Below are 15,725 nucleotides of genomic sequence, written 5' to 3'. Positions count from 1 at the left end.
TGTATACCCATTGCAATGTTCACCACATCACAGTTGAATATACTGCTGAACAACTGAATGGAGTTTCTAGTGTCTGAACATGCACTGTTACACACATGAATCATGAGCAAAAAACACGAAGCAGAGCTTAAAGTTTAATAAAGGTACCTTGACACTACCCCACAGTCACCCCCCCCCCCCCCCCCCCAACACACACGTGCGCACGCAAACAAACATTTCACTTATTAAGGAATGTCCTGCACTATTTTCCAGACTCTTCATTGAGCTTCCTGCATTTGTTAGTCAGGCAGATCTACAGCTTGGCTCCTGAGCCTAGCCTCTCTACCTGGATAGTTAAAGAGGCAGCTGCTGGTTCATCAACAAGCCAGAACAGCTCGCCCTTAGTTGGGACAACTCGTGCTGCTGGAAACAGTGAAGCTTCTCCATCCTCCAACACTTCCTGCAAATAAAAAGAGAGAAATGTGTTACAATAGCACAAACACAAAACTATGAAGCATGAGGTTATTACAGTTTAGTGTTTTCTAATTAGTTTTTTTAATTTTTATTTCATTTTGACTTTTTGTTTTTAAATTCAGTTTCAGTTAATTTGCAGATTTTTTCTATTTCTGTTCATTTTTTATTCTTTGAAAATATTTTAGTTTAGTTTTTATTAGTTTCAGGGTTAACTTTTTAAATTATTATTTTATGGATTGTATATTGTAGGGCGTATGTCAACAAAAACACACAACTTTTTGAAAACATCCAGAGTCTCAATAAACATGATAATCAGAGCCTCATCAACAATTTGTAATTAAATTTTTACTAAACTAACAAATACTAAAAACGTGCCTCTATATTTTTATTTAATTTGTTAGTTTTAAAGTTTGCAAAAGTTGTTTCAGATGTTTTGAAAAATCTAGTTTTCGATAACTGTATAAAAATATAATAAATGAATAAATGCAATGATTTCTGCTCAAAGTCACATCTTTGGCTTATTTAGTCCCATCAGTGTTTCTTCTGGCCCCAGTCCTCCTTTCAACTATAAATATTGAGTCACATGACCTAACCAAATTACCCTTGTTTCTTGGTGCATCTCATTTTTGCCTCATCAGTGTCAAAGTTTATTTATTGCGTTATGGAAATAGTAGGGTGTTAAGATTCAGAATTTGAGATGTGTATGTTCAGCAGACGCCCCTAAGTGTTACCTTCAAAACGGGTGCTTTGCTTCCTCCTGTTGATATAAAAGCCACACAACGTGCAGAGTTCACCACTGGGAAAGTCATAGTTACACGCTGTGGCGGTGGTTTGGGAGAGTCGCTGATCGGAGCCACAATCTTCTTGGTTTCCTGAATATGGGGTGCACCCAAAGGCAATAACTAATCATTGCACCAAAAGTGACAATATGAGAACCAAAAGCTTACAATTTTAAACTAGCAAATATGAAGGCTCAGTTTCTCAGACATGGATTAAGCTAAAAACCTTTTTTTTTTTCTCCACTGGAGCTGAACACGAAGCTTAATACATGTCTGGGAAACTGGATAATGTAACACGAGACAGATCTTTTTCACACTTCTAACAAGGATAACTATGAAGACCATAAAATCCAAACTGCGCTGTCATAAAACCCAGTGATTATCCATGCATTGTCGAGAGAGTGACTGGAAAACTGCAGGGAGAAGACATTGTTTTCTTAGAGTAGCTAATTAGGAAACCACATCCAAAAGCAAACTCAGACATTCTTCCACAAATGCTGTGCCAGAGTTCAGTCAAATGTGCTTGATATGCCTTTTATACAAAATAACGGAGAGATAATATTTAGATTTGAAGAATGCCCAAAATGCATTTTAAGAGCATGGGACATTGTTTTTAGGATCACAATGACATACTGTGTTACAAAATAAAACATGTTTTGAATGAACTATAAATGATTCCTTTCTAACAAAGCTGTAATTTTGTATCTGCACTCATTCTTTTTCATAAGAATTCAACACAGATCTATTGTAGAAGACAACTGTTCATTAGAATAAGAGCCCCTCACCTCCAGAAGAGGGTGGTCTGGGAAAAGAGAACAGGTGTGTCCATCAGGCCCCATTCCCAACAGCAATAGGTCAAACACAGGGAAGTCATCATCCGGGAAGACCTGTGTGTTTTAACAGCGAAAATTATGATGTAAAAATTCTGCAGACACTAAAATCTAAAAGCCTGTGATTGCTGTGTACCTCTTTCAGTTTACGCGTGTAATCCTCAGCGCACTCGTTCACTGGCAGAGAACAGTCGATCGTCAAGATCCTACTTTCGGGGATGTTGATCTTGGAAAATAACTGACTCTGCAAAAGGATGAAACGGTCTGCAGTTTATCCAACTGCAACAGAGCAACATACATTTATGTTAACACAAACACCAATTCAAAGAAACCTTGTACAGCCCGTAGGTGCTCTCTGGATCGTCAAAGGAAACCAGGCGCTCGTCGCAGAAACCGACCAACCACTTGCTGCAGTCCAGCTCTGACAGGGCAAGCAGCTCTTTGCTAAGCATGGACACAAGGCTTCCTCCAGAGAGTCCCAGAGTGAACCTGCCATGAGAACCGATGGCCTTCTCAGCCCGTGAAGTCACCAGCTGGGCCAGGACTGGACCGAGCTCTGCTGATGAGGGGAAGACCAGGACTCTCCTTCCAGCCATGACAACACTCTGTGAGAAGGACTGACAAAGTAAGAGAGAAGAAAAGTGAACAACATATAAGGAAGTCAGTTACCAAACAGTTTTGCAAGTCATCATGCCATCTCTGTAAATGTGATTTACTCAGTCGTTTAACTTAATTTATTTTTAATTTTACACTGTTGTGAAGCTGTTATTTTTGCACTACTTTGACCAAACTTAATTGGGTTGTCTTATGATTAGACCACTCAAAAAAAAGAAAGAAAAAGAAAGCCATTAACCAGAACAGGTTAACGCAAGAGCAACAAAGCATCGATGACTTCTTCGCATCTTAAACCAACCAGCCTCGCAGGGCAACCTTTACCTCTACAAGTTCCCTCATAGTGACATTCATTTACCTTGTAGTTGGAATCTCTGAGGCAGGTTATCGTGAGGATTTTCAGTTGGCAAATGTAATTCACCACACTGCTTCCTGAAGCGAGTTTTCACCCACCAATCACATTCCGATTGATAACGTGCTGCATTCTGGTTAGCGTAGTCCCGAACAACAACCGCGACGACAAAGGCGTTAAAAAGTAAACGTAGGTTGCAATGAGCAAATCACCGCGGAAGCTGTGGTAACTTTTACAGACCAACAATCATCCCTGATGTCAAAACAGGACTCTTTGTCAACATTAGCGCTAATTTGAAAGTTTTGTGTGTAATTGCGATGTTTCCTCCCAGCCGACAGATGGAAACACTGAATCCACTTCAGCCCCACTCGAGTTTTGGAGCGACACTCACGCGCACCTCGAAGGCATGCACATGCAGCTTTTCTCCTGCGTTACATTTCAACAACGTTTTTGCTGTGGCCATTAAGACCCCGTGACAGCGTCAGGTCGTTCGCGTGCAACTGCTGGACCGTGACAGGAAAGCCAAAACAAAACAAACAGAAATCATGTCGACAGTCTTCTCTTTCCAGACACAGCTCGTCTCCATCATGGATGCGTTATCCAAAACAGCTGTAATGGAAATAAGCAAACTGGTCGAAATCGAGTCAAAGATGCTCAAGATCGAGATAACTCGCGGGCGCAACGAAATCGCCTCGCTTACAGAGAAACTACAGCTGATGGAGAAGCTGCTTTATATGGCACAGGGGGGCAGGCAGGATGCGACAGAAGTCAGCTTAGTTGGAAGGGACGGTTTAGAAAACGGAGTACTGGAGACTGAAAGGACAAGACTTGAAATTAAAAGGTAGGTATGTTGCTTTGTGTGTATATTATGGAACGTAGCTGTTTGCTATGTTCTCCTTGCTTGGTGTGTTTAATCTCAGTGTTTTGCATCCTAGTGAAAGTCCGTGGGAAAGTTTTTCTTCTGAGACTGGCAGTTTGCATCAAGGTGAAGAGTATGCTGCAACAGAAGTAAGTCTGCAATAACCTGCCATTTATTTCTTGTTATCATAGCTGATTGCTCTGTGGCTGACATTTATAACCAATGCCTTTTTTCCCCTTTCTTATCAGCTTCCAAACCAACCCAAAGAGCACCCAGAACTGGTAGTGGTGAAAGAGGAGCCATGTGAGGTGGACAATGGAAACACTCAACAAGACAGGACAGCTGAAAACAGTGACTATAAATTTGCTTATTATGTCGGGTTGCACAGCTGTATGTGAAATTCATGAGGACTTTCAGTAACAATGCTGGATTTGACTTTTCTGCTCATCATAGTTGTACTAAATTGTCATAACTGTTAAACCTTCCATCATCAAGGTCATTTCTACAAAAAGCAAATCAGAATTTTAACTTGTACGTCTGCTTTCAACAGGAAGAGAAACAGTCACAGACACCCAGAAGGCTCCAAATGTGATGCAGCGTCCCAAACACATTGCAGACCACCAGCAGCCACTGTTTACTGATAGCTTTGTGCCTCTAAGCTCCCTGTCATCTCTCAGTGAAACAGTGAGGAGGGAAACGCACTGGAACCCACAGCTTACACCTGCCGACACAACCCTAGAAGTTGGGAAAAGCTTGGCTCAAAATATAACCTCCCAAAGCTTAAGTGTGCTCAGAAATATGAAGCTTCATAACTTGAGGAACTCAACCACTAAGAGGTTTGGCTGCTTGCAGTGTGGCAAGAGCTTCAGATGCTTTAGTCAGCTTGAAATACACCAGAGAAGCCATACTGGGGAGAAGCCGTTCAGATGCACACTATGCGGAAAGCGATACGCACAAAAAGGACACCTGTATACACATCAGCGTACGCACACTGGGGAGAAGCCGTATCGTTGTCCTGTTTGTGGAAAGGGCTTTATTCAGAAATGCACACTCGATATGCATCAGCGTACACACACTGGAGAAAAACCCTTTGTTTGTATCAAATGTGGCAAAGGCTTTACAAAGAACTGCAATCTGAAAAAACACCTCGCAGTACATCTTGATCCTACTTCAAATGTATATGGTAGTGACTCCAGTGCACCAACATTTAGTGGGACATTTGTAAATGGAACCTCTTAAGACATCAATCATATGTAACATCTGTATTTTTGTTCTGGAAAATAAACTTAATATTTGTTCCAGAATTGAGTTTTTGATGCTTGCTTTTCAAATTGTTTGTGTTTAGTTAATTAAATTAGCTATACAGATATATACAAGAAATGGTTAGCAATGTTGACTCAGAGTAAGAAGGTTCCTGGATAGCTGGGGCCTTCCCTGTGGAGTTTACGTGTTCTCCCTGTACATGGATGGTTTCCAGGTGCTCCGCCTTCATCCCACAGTTCAAAGACGTGCATATAAGGCACAGATGTGAGTCTGTGGTGACTGACTGCCTTTCTGGTAGCTCTTACTGTGATGGACTGGTGAGTTGTCCACACCTATTGTCCTGTCTTAGCTGGAATAGAGACCTCTATGACCCTTGGCTGGACAAGAGGTTAAGAAAATTGATGAATGGAACTATCGTACACATACCAATATTTATTTATCCACAGATTATTAATTTCAGTTTATCCACTTGAAGGTTACAAAGAGGCTGGAGCTTATCCCAACTGCAAAAGATGGGGCACTCCCTTGACAGGTTGACACTCTTTTGCAAGGTTAACAAGGGGCTAGAAACCTGTTCATGCACACATTCAAAACTATGACCATTAAGGTCACCCATGCATGTCTCTAGACGGTGGGAGGAAGCCAGAGTACTCGGAGACCAGAGAAGCACAGGAAGAACATGCAAACCACACAAAAGATGTGTTTTCTGACTGGTGGATCCTCATCTAAGTCCTTCTTGCTGTTAGGAAACATTGCTATCCAGTGGACCACTGTGCCATCTATATTACCCATTCACATAACAATCATAATTAAACAGAAAATGTTCTTAAGCTTAAAAAATTCTGAATTAAGGATGTTAAAGTACTTCATTGTTACCATTAGAGGGCAGTGATTGTAATAGAGTGATTTAAGAAGCCATATCAATGAAACTATTATCATCTCAGTTTCTACTATTAACTAACAGTCACAAAATGAATGAATTAATGTTTCTTCATAGTGATACTCACTATGCTAAAAGTCACACCGATACATATCATGCTGGCAACAAAGTTGTGTTGCAGATTTTAACAGTGACCGAGAGAGGGCGCTCAACATTACCGTGTATATTCTAAATAAGTACAGACGCTGTGAGAATAAAATAAAAAGATACATTTATTTGTTATACTTTGCTCGTTGTATGTAAATTCACAGTGGTTTCTTGCCATAGCAGGGCTGTGAATCGCACGGACTGTGTGGTGGAGAGGTTGGCAATAAGGTGTGATTTTAAAGAGATGTCTTTATTTCCACATATATTGTTATAACAGGGAGATAAAACATCTGTGCAGGCAGAAAACATATTCTAATATTGCGTTGAATTTTCCACGGTGTTGTCTTCGGCAGCTTGGGGGTGGGGGCGAAGAAAGCGTGTTCCCACAATTCCTTGCGGCACAGCTGTACATTTCATATTTGATTAAAGGAGCTGCGTTCCTACGCTGAGAATCGTTCCAATATTTCCAAATACTGAGCCTCGCTGACGAAATGATGTGCGACACCACAAACCGCAGTTTTAGGACGCAGCTGGCCGCTATTCTGGATAAGCTAACAAAGGCGGCTCTGGTTGAAATAGGCAACCTGGCTGATGAGTGCTCCTCCGTCCTTCACACCGAGATATCCCTGCACAAGACGGAGAACGAGGCGCTGAAGAAGAGGTGCTACTCTTTGGAGGTCCAGCTGAGAGCAGCGAGGGAGGCACAGACGTACCCCGAACACGTCAACAACAGCGTCAGTCGCCGGGATCGGCACCCTGCAGGTAAGAAATCGGTGCAGACTGGTACATACCAGGGGGCTTCCACATCCTGCATGATATTTATAGTATGGGGCTAGAATTACAGTGGACCGAATAGCTTTATTGCATATCATCTCTTCTGAGATTCTGTTCTGCATACTGGTGATCATCATTCTCTAGCAAGTCCCAATGTTGCATGTTTCTCTTCTTCCAGAACAGCACCAACCTGCTCCAGCCATTGATGGAGTTTTTGGGAAGGACTGGTGCATGGACCTGTGGAGAGAAGAGAAGCTGCCCTCTCAAAGAAGAGAACCAGTGGAGACTGCCGCTACAACCAGCATGGGAGCTGCGGTTGGTGAATCAGTTGCAGTCTGGGTTTAAGTTTTGTATTTGTAACAAGCGGCAAACTCACTGAATGATTGCTGTGTTCATAGCTACTTGTCATTTCTTGTTGGTAGGCAATCAATATGATGGAAAGAGAACCTGATCTGATTTTTGTCAAGGAGGAGATGTATGATGATTATCCCATTGGACAGCAGAGGAGGCTCACAGACAACAGAAAAAGTAAGTGCATATTAAAAAGACACCAAACACAAGTCATAATCCTGTCCTGTGTGTGTATTGGTTTACAGTGGCTCTCTTTTTAACAGTTGTTGGGATGTTTGAAGAGGACAGCATGCTTCAAAGATCTGTTGATGATCTCCAACTTCACTCGGGGGAGTTGAACAACTTCTCTATGACGACTGACAGTGAAATACAGCAACGCGCACAGCCGACAATTATGGACAAATTAATAGACGATGCGGCGATGGGTGCTCTGATTGACAACACAAATCCTCCTTCAGTTGCCACAGAATACTCAAACTATACGAACAGTATTCACATGAACGCAACCAAAGAACTCAACCTTCAGGAAAAACCGGTGAAGCCAACCAAACAGTTTGAGTGTTTATTTTGTGGAAAAATATTCAACTATTTAAGCAGCCTGAAAGTCCACATTAGGCGACACTCAGGCGAGAAGCCCTTCAGCTGCCCAGTGTGCGGAAAGAGGTTTGCACAGAAGACGTACCTGAAACTGCACCAACGTGTGCACTCGGGTGAAAAGCCGTACAGCTGTCCAGACTGTGGAAAAAGTTTTTCTCAGAAAAGCTCTTTGAATATACATATCCGGACACACACGGGTGTAAAGCCTTATAGCTGTGTGGATTGTGGGAAATGTTACGCGTACAAGTATGGTTTAAATCACCACCAGTGTTTCAATTTGTCGGTCAAACCAGAAGCTTTTGACAGAAGTGCTCTCAGTACCACCCACAGTTGCTCATCATCGGCCAACATGTCCATATAACCCTCAACGTGGTTTAAAAACATTATAAAGATTTGAAATACTTGTTCTATTACAAAACCAACTTTAATGCCCATGTGGTTATCATTACTGCTCATTCTTTGGCACGCCTTTAGCTTTGTTACAAATGCAAATTCAGCAACAGCCAACAACAGTATGGAAAATATGTGTCCTTTTTTAAATGAACCATTAGACTGGTGGGATTCGGTTTGACTGGTTGGAGTCCCCAAGACATTTCACATCATGCTTAACAAGGAAATCATCAAAAATGAGAGAGAACTTCTGATCCATGATGAAAAAACAAAAACAAAAACAAAAAAAAAAGCTTCGCTGGCTTCTCATCCATGCACGTGTAACATGTTTAAATACCTCATGTTTCAGACCACAAAAGGCTTGCCCAAGCTGGCAGCAAAATAATTACTTTAGGCAGGTTCTCCATGATTTGCACATGTGTAGCATAAACCTTCAAACTACCTCTTCACATCAAAATAGAAGTAGATTAAATCAGTTTGTGTCATTGCCCAAGTGTCATGTTTTATATTTCACATATGCCTTGACTTATTTTTAGGCAACATACATTCTTGTTTCTTTGAAAAAAAATGTTATTGATATTTAAAAAAAAATGCTTGTTTGTCATATAATATTTGAATGAATTCCAAAAGAGTGTTACTGTTTGAAATAAATATTTATATTGTGTTGAACTGTCTTAATGTCCAAATGGAGATTTAGAACAAATGTTCCTGTAATAATTACCCTGAACAGTCTATGCTGACCCAGCTCAGTGAATTACATTTACCAAAGAAAAATCTGCTCCTGAAACTCCTCCCTTTGTACTCACCTGCATGTTCATCGTTATGAGCCTCGTTACTAAAACTGACAAATTTGTGAGTTTTGAACAAAAAAGCAACTTTAAAAAGTAGAAAATGTAAGAAATTATATCATAATGTAAACATTTGTATTTTATTTGTAAAGTCAAAACACCAAACTACTAAAATATTTTTCTTCCATACAAGAGTTTTTAAGCACAACACTACAGACTACAATTTATTACAGACATAACATTAACTATCCTTTTGCTAAAGTTTTAAAACCGTAGAAGAGGCGTCAAAGTTGATAAGTTACTTCAGTTTGTTACTGACTGATTGCTGCTATCATGTTCTTCACGTGTCTCCTAGGTATGGGCCTCTCGCCTACAACCTCTCGATTTATATGTGCCATTAAATGATGGTTGAGGTTCACCTTCTGCGTGAAGGTTTTCCCACATTTAACACAGCGGAACGGTCTCTCGCCCGTATGGATGCGCAGATGACACTTCAGATTGCCTTTCTGGGTAAACCCTTTCCCACATAAGCTGCACCTGTGGGGTTTCTCACCTGTGTGGACAACGTAGTGAATCCTCAGAGCCGATGGGTTGGCAAAGCTCTTCCCGCACAACTCGCACGACTTACTGATTCTGTGAGATGGAACTGGAGGAAGGCAGCTGTGCGAGTTTAACTTGTTCCTGTGCGGGAAGTGTTGCTTACAGATGCTGCAAAAGTTTGACTTGTGTGACTTCATGTGGTGTGTTAGAGTGCCCTTGTGAAAGAATGTCCTGTTACATATTTGGCAAGTAAATCTCTCTCTGTTTTGATCTCTGGAAGTTTCTGTGTTACGCACATTAAAGTCATTGTGAGACTCTTTATCCACAGCAGAGTCTTTTTCTGTACTGTCTACTGGCATTGTTTGCTGCTCGTCATGGCTGGGCCCAACTTCATTAGTGTTCACTGCTGGCTCCTGCTGACTTTCCTGAACAAACTGAACATCATCATCGTCGTCGTCATCCTCTTCGATTGGAATGATATGAGTGCTGAAAGCTTCTTCTGTATCATTGATGGATACCACCTGCACAGACGGTTCTTCAATACCACCCACCGATACAACCTGTTCCCCATCTTGATCAAAAGACAGACTGCAAGTGCTGCCATCGAACGTGTAACCAACAGAAAGTTGCTCTGATTCCTCAGCCATGCTGTCTTCATGTTCTGCTGCACAAAAGCAAAAATTCAAACACTGAAAAAGCTACTAAAGCTGCTGCATCTGCAGGGTATATTCCCCTGGCTAAGTTCTTCCTCCCTCACTTACCTTCTGTGCTGAGCGTTTCCTGCTGGCAGCTACTGACAGCATCCCCCTCATAGTCTTCCTCTTTGATCTCAGTCACAGTTATTTGGTCAGATAGTGCTGTCACAGACTACAAAACAGAAAACGTCCGATCCTAAATTGTAGTTTAATACAGCAATATGTTTTGTAACAGTAATGCTTTGTCAGTTGTAACTAATGATGAAATGACTGATGATCAGCAGCAAATTTTGATATAAAAACAAAACACCCCCCCCCAGTGTTTCCCTGATTCCAGCTTCTCAAATATAGTGATGCTTCATCATTATGAATTTTTCAGTTAAACAAACAAAAAAAAAAGATTTTAGGACTGAAAACCTACAATATGCAAAATTTATGCTAGACATTTCTTTACTACTTATTATAAACATTAGCATGTGTTTAGATAAAAATCTCATAAGCAAAAATAAAGAAAACATTCAACACAGCCTTTAATGTGGTACTTCTCCATGTTTATGTTTATTTTTATTTTAAAGGGACAGTACACATTAATTAACAATAACATTTAAGTCCATCATGTAACTACGCCAGATTTAGTCATACAAGCTAATTTTCATTTGCAGTGCCTGGCAGGAAGATGGCATTAATAGACAATTAAAGAAGGAGTATGACAACATATTTGGTTATCCAGTAACAACTGTTTTATAGCTTTAGAGAAATTGGAACATGTAATGTAATCCTGTGGGTGTACAGTGTTGCGAAAACATGAAATTAGTGAAAAAGCAGCCAATGGCCTAGGAAAAACTTTGAATTCCCCTCTAAAAGATGCTGTGGAAGATGTGCATGTGTTTTGATTTTTTTTGATATCATAAATATTCCATATTATTCCAAATGAATTGTTTAGCATTACTTTGTTTACATTTTATTATTAAATACATTTAAAATAGGGTCTGCTTTTCAATGTGCATAAGCAGAATGTGTGCACCCTGGTAATCAGTATTCTATATTAAACCATTTATATATTCTGCCTGTCTGGAAACTCTGTTATAAATTGCTCATAGGCATAAATACAGAAAATACGTCATACCCGAGTCTAACTTGCTCTCACCTTATCAGGGGACTGTGGTGAGTCTGTGTATCTCTGCAGACTGTACGGGTCTCTGTCTTTCCATAGATTCATGCACCAATCTTTTCCAAAGATCCCCTCTATGGTGGGAGGCCCAGGCACTAAAGAAAGGTCAAACAATAAAAGCATGAAATAAACACACAACGAAATACAAAAGTGACGGCGATCACGAAAGCAGATCTGCTTTTGCGAATAAATTCAGCTACCAGCAGCATCCTCATCTCTGAAGCACACAGTTTGCACACCCACACTGCGAGAACTTTTGCACAAACTAGGGGCGTCGGTTCTCACAATAGTCAGCTCGCACTCCAGGCTGTTTACTTTCTCTGCCAGGGCTGAATTTGCAAACAGGAGCCGAGACAGCTCCTGCCGCAGCTCAGCCGAGTCTTCGTCCACCAGTTTGCAAACCTGGCTCAGGGCAGACCTGGCCATCGTCTCCATGATGGACGAGAGCTGCGAGTGAAAAGAGCGGCAGCTCGCCATGGCTGCTGATCGTGGCTACGACACAAACAGCTCAAAGAAAGTATGCTTAAAATCCAACGTGCGAAGTCGTTAGCTAGCAAAGGAAACGAAAACGCTCATTGGCTGAACACGTAACTAATCAAGCTAATCTGAGGTAACGGTACACACAAAGCGGGACCCAAATAAATGTTGCAACTGTGACGTATTTCCGGTGGATGTAACCGGTCAGCTGCGTTGAATTAGAAAGCTTCCTGGTTTAGCAAATGAAAGCAGAAGCAGCTGACTATCTCTTCATCAAATTAATTAAATGCAATACGTTTCCTCGCGTATCGACGCAGATTTGAGCAGACCGGATCCGGGTCCAACGCAGCTGCGAAAATGAACACGGAGAAAGACTTTTCGCCGTTGACGCCCAACATCGTCAGGGCTCTGAATGATAAACTGTACGAAAAGAGGAAAGTCGCAGCTCTAGAGATCGAGAAGCTGGTGCGGGAGTTTGTGGCTCAGAACAACGCCACTCAAATCAGACATGTGATCCAGATTTTAGCCTCGGAGTTTGCCCTCTCTCAACACCCGCACAGCCGGAAAGGGGGACTCATTGGACTGGCAGCTTGCTCCATCGCCCTCGGAAAAGAGTCGGGTCTGTATCTGAAGGAGCTCATTGAGCCTGTACTCACGTGTTTCAATGACTCAGACAGCCGCTTGCGCTACTATGCCTGTGAGGCCCTCTATAACATAGTCAAAGTGGCCAGGGGAGCTGTGCTGCCCCACTTCAACCTGCTTTTTGATGGTCTCAGCAAACTTGCAGCAGATCCTGACCCAAATGTAAAAAGTGGATCTGAACTCCTGGATAGACTACTGAAAGACATTGTCACTGAAAGCAACAGTTTTGACTTAGTGGCATTTGTTCCACTGTTGAGAGAGAGAATCTACTCCAACAATCAGTATGCCAGGCAGTTTATAATTTCTTGGATTCATGTTCTGGAGTCTGTGCCAGACATCCACCTGTTAGACTATCTTCCTGAGATCTTGGACGGGCTCTTCCAGATCATGGGGGACAATAGCAAAGAGATTAGAAAGACCTGCGAGGTGGTGCTTGGAGAGTTTCTAAAGGAGATTAAAAAGATTCCCTCTACTGTGAAGTTTGCTGAGATGGCCAACATATTGGTTATCCACTGCCAGGCTGCAGATGAGACCAAATTAACAAATGATCTGATCCAGCTGACAGCTATGACATGGATGAGGGAGTTCATCCAGCTTGCGGGCAGAGTGATGCTTCCGTACTCTTCTGGCATCCTGACTGCAGTGCTCCCTTGCCTTTCCTATGATGACAGAAAGAAGAATACTAAAGAAGCTGCTAGTGCTTGTAATTACAGTCTAATGAAACTGGTCACTCCTGAGGATGATGAGGAAGAGGAGGAGGAAAGGCGTGAAAGTACAGGGTCACCATCTAAGGAAAATGACAAGCCCAAAACAGAGACAGACAGCAATGATATGCTGAATGCATCCCAGGAGTCTGTTGGTTTCAGTAATATCAGTTTCTTCACTCCAGCAAGTGCTGATAGGCCTCAGGTAACTCTGGACCTGGATGGCATTGTTCAGGTGTTGGACCGCCACCTTCATGACTCCTCCACTGGCATGATGACCCGCATAGCTGTGCTTAAATGGCTTTATCACCTCTACATCAAGACGCCACGCAAAATGTTCTGCCACACAGACAGTCTCTTTCCCATGCTCCTGAAAACTCTGTCCGATGAGTCTGATGAGGTCATACTGAAAGATCTGGAGGTCTTAGCAGAGATAGCATCATCCCCTGCTGGCCAAACAGACCAAAATTTGTCCTGTGACAACACTGACAATAAGGTGGTGCTCAAGGTACCAGAGGGTGTGAAGCCTGCACAGCAGTCCAGCACAGGATCCAAGGGGGTGGACTCATCCCCCTCCACTCCCAGTATGAACTCTTATTTTTACAAGTTCATGATCAACCTGCTCAAGCGTTTCAGTCTGGAGAGAAAGCTTTTGGAGAACAGAGGAGCTTTCATCATCAGACAGTTGTGTCTGTTGCTTCACGCAGAGAACATCTTCCACTCCATGGCTGACATCCTTTTGAAGGAGGAGGACCTTAAATTTGCATCCACCATGGTTCAGACACTCAACACTATCCTGCTCACCTCAGCTGAGCTCTTTGAGTTGCGCAACCAGCTGAAAGACCTGCGCACTCAGGAGAGCTGTGCTTTGTTTTGCTGCCTGTATCGTTCCTGGTGCCACAACCCTGTGGCGACTGTTTCACTTTGTTTCCTCACGCAGAACTACAAGCATGCCTATGATTTGATCCAAAAGTTTGGAAATCTCGAGGTTACAGTTGACTTCCTGATGGAGGTCGACAAGCTTGTACAGCTTATAGAAAGCCCCATTTTTACATACTTGCGTCTGCAGCTCCTCGATGTGGAGAACAACCCATACCTGATAAAGGCACTGTACGGTCTGCTGATGCTGCTGCCCCAGAGCCAGGCCTTTCAACTGCTCTCCCACCGCTTGAGTTGTGTTCCCAATCCAGAACTCATGAGGACTGTAGATGAATCCAAGTATATGGACTCTAAACAGCAAGTGGCTTCCAGACGTGCCTCTCACACTCAGGTGGATTACAGTGAGCTGCTCCAGCATTTTGAACGTGTCCAGAGCAAACACCTTGAGGTACGACACCAGCGCTCTGGGCGTTCCTCTGATCACCATGACAGGAAGCTGATGTGAAGTCATAGTAAGATGAGATTTAAAAAACAAATATCAAGGAGTGAAATAATAATATGGTTGTAAGATGAGAACTGTTACTGAAGCCAAATAGTATAACAATAGTAAGTAAAATTTTAAGTGTTTGTCAATGAAATACTAGGTAAAAATAAATCAAATAATCAGAATGTGTATTTAATACATTACACTACAAAGCAAATTAATAGTTAATTTCTTCTGTGTAAATTTAGTATGGAAAATGTACATAGTTGCTCATAACTCATCTAATATTGGTCATATTAGGCAATATCTTGAGTTCCCATTATGCCCTGTCAGTTTGTTTTTCTTTTTAAAGGTAAATTAAACATTCGCAATGTTTCGTGTTAAACTGACAATCATTTACTTTAATCATTTATTCTAGAGTTAAATGGTGCACAAGTAATTCACCATGTAATTCAATTTCCATGTGAGCCACTGTATTTCTGTGGTATACTTTGTTTAGTAGTACTACTAGAGTTTATGTTCAGTTTGGCCTTAACCTCACTTTAGCCATTAAAGAAATCTCTTTTTAATATTGACTGCGCTAAAGTAAGACTTCAAACTTGAAGGAGCTGATGAATGGTATATGTTGTTGGTAAACCCATGTATGGGCTGTTGTTTTGTTTCACAACAACTTACTTACACACTTTGAGCATTTAATTCTTTTGCTTTTTTGTACAGTGTCTGTTCTGCTTACTTATCAATGCTCTTTTTTGTCTTTGAACATTTGTCATTCCAATGTGAAAATGATTAAAGTGGACCATGTGATTAGAAACATTTCAGTGTTGTTTTTAAAATGTCTTAAAATAACAAATGATTACTATACTGTTAATAGTCAGACATTTTCTTTTAGAAAGTTAAGCCAACTTTTGCACCATATTTTCAGTATTTAAATTATGTTTGAAGAGAAGGCATTCTCAGTTTTTGTTATATTGGGGCACTGACTGGGAGTTATTCTGTCATAATAGGCTGTTAATAGTAGGGGAAAAAAAAAAAAAAAAGTCCCCTCTCGCCCCTGCTGG

The 15,725-nt window shown here is 41.5% G+C and overlaps 5 protein-coding genes across 6 annotated transcripts; 3 read left to right on the top strand and 2 right to left on the bottom strand.

The window, feature by feature from the left end:
- Positions 1-185: 185 nt before the first annotated feature.
- Positions 186-3,153, bottom strand: pgls (6-phosphogluconolactonase). The gene is made up of 6 exons (XM_063472076.1): positions 3,033-3,153; positions 2,395-2,679; positions 2,199-2,306; positions 2,018-2,119; positions 1,185-1,325; positions 186-439 (listed from the first exon to the last, which is right to left on the bottom strand). The coding sequence occupies exons 2-6, from the start codon at positions 2,656-2,658 to the stop codon at positions 293-295; spliced, it is 762 nt and encodes a 253-aa protein (XP_063328146.1). The 5' UTR covers positions 2,659-2,679; positions 3,033-3,153; the 3' UTR covers positions 186-292.
- Positions 3,154-3,385: 232 nt separating this feature from the next.
- LOC134626339 (zinc finger protein 674-like) lies at positions 3,386-5,157 on the top strand. The gene is made up of 4 exons (XM_063472071.1): positions 3,386-3,867; positions 3,962-4,034; positions 4,134-4,236; positions 4,436-5,157. The coding sequence occupies exons 1-4, from the start codon at positions 3,572-3,574 to the stop codon at positions 5,122-5,124; spliced, it is 1,161 nt and encodes a 386-aa protein (XP_063328141.1). The 5' UTR covers positions 3,386-3,571; the 3' UTR covers positions 5,125-5,157.
- Positions 5,158-6,545: 1,388 nt separating this feature from the next.
- LOC134626338 (zinc finger protein 26-like) lies at positions 6,546-8,934 on the top strand. Its single transcript, XM_063472070.1, has 4 exons — positions 6,546-6,937; positions 7,128-7,264; positions 7,372-7,477; positions 7,564-8,934. The coding sequence occupies exons 1-4, from the start codon at positions 6,667-6,669 to the stop codon at positions 8,256-8,258; spliced, it is 1,209 nt and encodes a 402-aa protein (XP_063328140.1). The 5' UTR covers positions 6,546-6,666; the 3' UTR covers positions 8,259-8,934.
- Positions 8,935-9,213: 279 nt separating this feature from the next.
- LOC134626333 (zinc finger protein 239-like) lies at positions 9,214-12,095 on the bottom strand. Of its 2 annotated transcripts, none has more exons than XM_063472062.1 (4): positions 11,682-12,095; positions 11,458-11,576; positions 10,377-10,482; positions 9,214-10,279 (listed from the first exon to the last, which is right to left on the bottom strand). In XM_063472062.1, exons 1-4 carry the CDS (start codon positions 11,956-11,958, stop codon positions 9,387-9,389), a joined length of 1,395 nt encoding a protein of 464 aa, XP_063328132.1. In that variant the 5' UTR covers positions 11,959-12,095; the 3' UTR covers positions 9,214-9,386. The 2 variants fall into 2 exon arrangements, with proteins under 2 accessions (XP_063328132.1, XP_063328134.1); XM_063472064.1 differs by having other exon boundaries at positions 9,214-10,276; positions 11,682-12,094.
- Positions 12,096-12,167: 72 nt separating this feature from the next.
- On the top strand, positions 12,168-15,463 carry vac14 (vac14 homolog (S. cerevisiae)). Its single transcript, XM_063472052.1, has one exon. It carries the CDS (start codon positions 12,316-12,318, stop codon positions 14,686-14,688), a length of 2,373 nt encoding a protein of 790 aa, XP_063328122.1. The 5' UTR covers positions 12,168-12,315; the 3' UTR covers positions 14,689-15,463.
- The last annotated feature ends 262 nt before the right edge of the window (positions 15,464-15,725 follow it).

This window comes from Pelmatolapia mariae, linkage group LG4 (assembly GCF_036321145.2).
Source record: "Pelmatolapia mariae isolate MD_Pm_ZW linkage group LG4, Pm_UMD_F_2, whole genome shotgun sequence".
Taxonomy (NCBI): Eukaryota; Metazoa; Chordata; class Actinopteri; order Cichliformes; family Cichlidae; genus Pelmatolapia; species Pelmatolapia mariae.
Note: the sequence above shows the minus strand (reverse complement) of the source record. Positions and strands in the feature narration are given on the sequence as shown.

Coding starts and splice junctions, on each gene's coding strand:
- pgls (XM_063472076.1), bottom strand. CDS start 2,658: ATGGCTGGAAGGAGAGTCCTGGTCTTCCCCTCATCAGCAGAGCTCGGT. Junction 2,307..2,394: donor GCACCTACGGGCTGTACAAG/GTTTCTTTGAAT, acceptor ATCCTTTTGCAG/AGTCAGTTATTTTCCAAGAT. Junction 440..1,184: donor GCAAAGCACCCGTTTTGAAG/GTAACACTTAGG, acceptor TTTTATTTGCAG/GAAGTGTTGGAGGATGGAGA.
- LOC134626339 (XM_063472071.1), top strand. CDS start 3,572: ATGTCGACAGTCTTCTCTTTCCAGACACAGCTCGTCTCCATCATGGAT. Junction 4,035..4,133: donor AAGAGTATGCTGCAACAGAA/GTAAGTCTGCAA, acceptor CTTTCTTATCAG/CTTCCAAACCAACCCAAAGA. Junction 4,237..4,435: donor AGACAGGACAGCTGAAAACA/GTGACTATAAAT, acceptor TGCTTTCAACAG/GAAGAGAAACAGTCACAGAC.
- LOC134626338 (XM_063472070.1), top strand. CDS start 6,667: ATGATGTGCGACACCACAAACCGCAGTTTTAGGACGCAGCTGGCCGCT. Junction 7,265..7,371: donor CAACCAGCATGGGAGCTGCG/GTTGGTGAATCA, acceptor TCTTGTTGGTAG/GCAATCAATATGATGGAAAG. Junction 7,478..7,563: donor GCTCACAGACAACAGAAAAA/GTAAGTGCATAT, acceptor TCTTTTTAACAG/TTGTTGGGATGTTTGAAGAG.
- LOC134626333 (XM_063472062.1), bottom strand. CDS start 11,958: ATGGCGAGCTGCCGCTCTTTTCACTCGCAGCTCTCGTCCATCATGGAG. Junction 11,577..11,681: donor CAGAGATGAGGATGCTGCTG/GTAGCTGAATTT, acceptor ACCTTTCTTTAG/TGCCTGGGCCTCCCACCATA. Junction 10,280..10,376: donor GGAAACGCTCAGCACAGAAG/GTAAGTGAGGGA, acceptor GCTTTTGTGCAG/CAGAACATGAAGACAGCATG.
- vac14 (XM_063472052.1), top strand. CDS start 12,316: ATGAACACGGAGAAAGACTTTTCGCCGTTGACGCCCAACATCGTCAGG.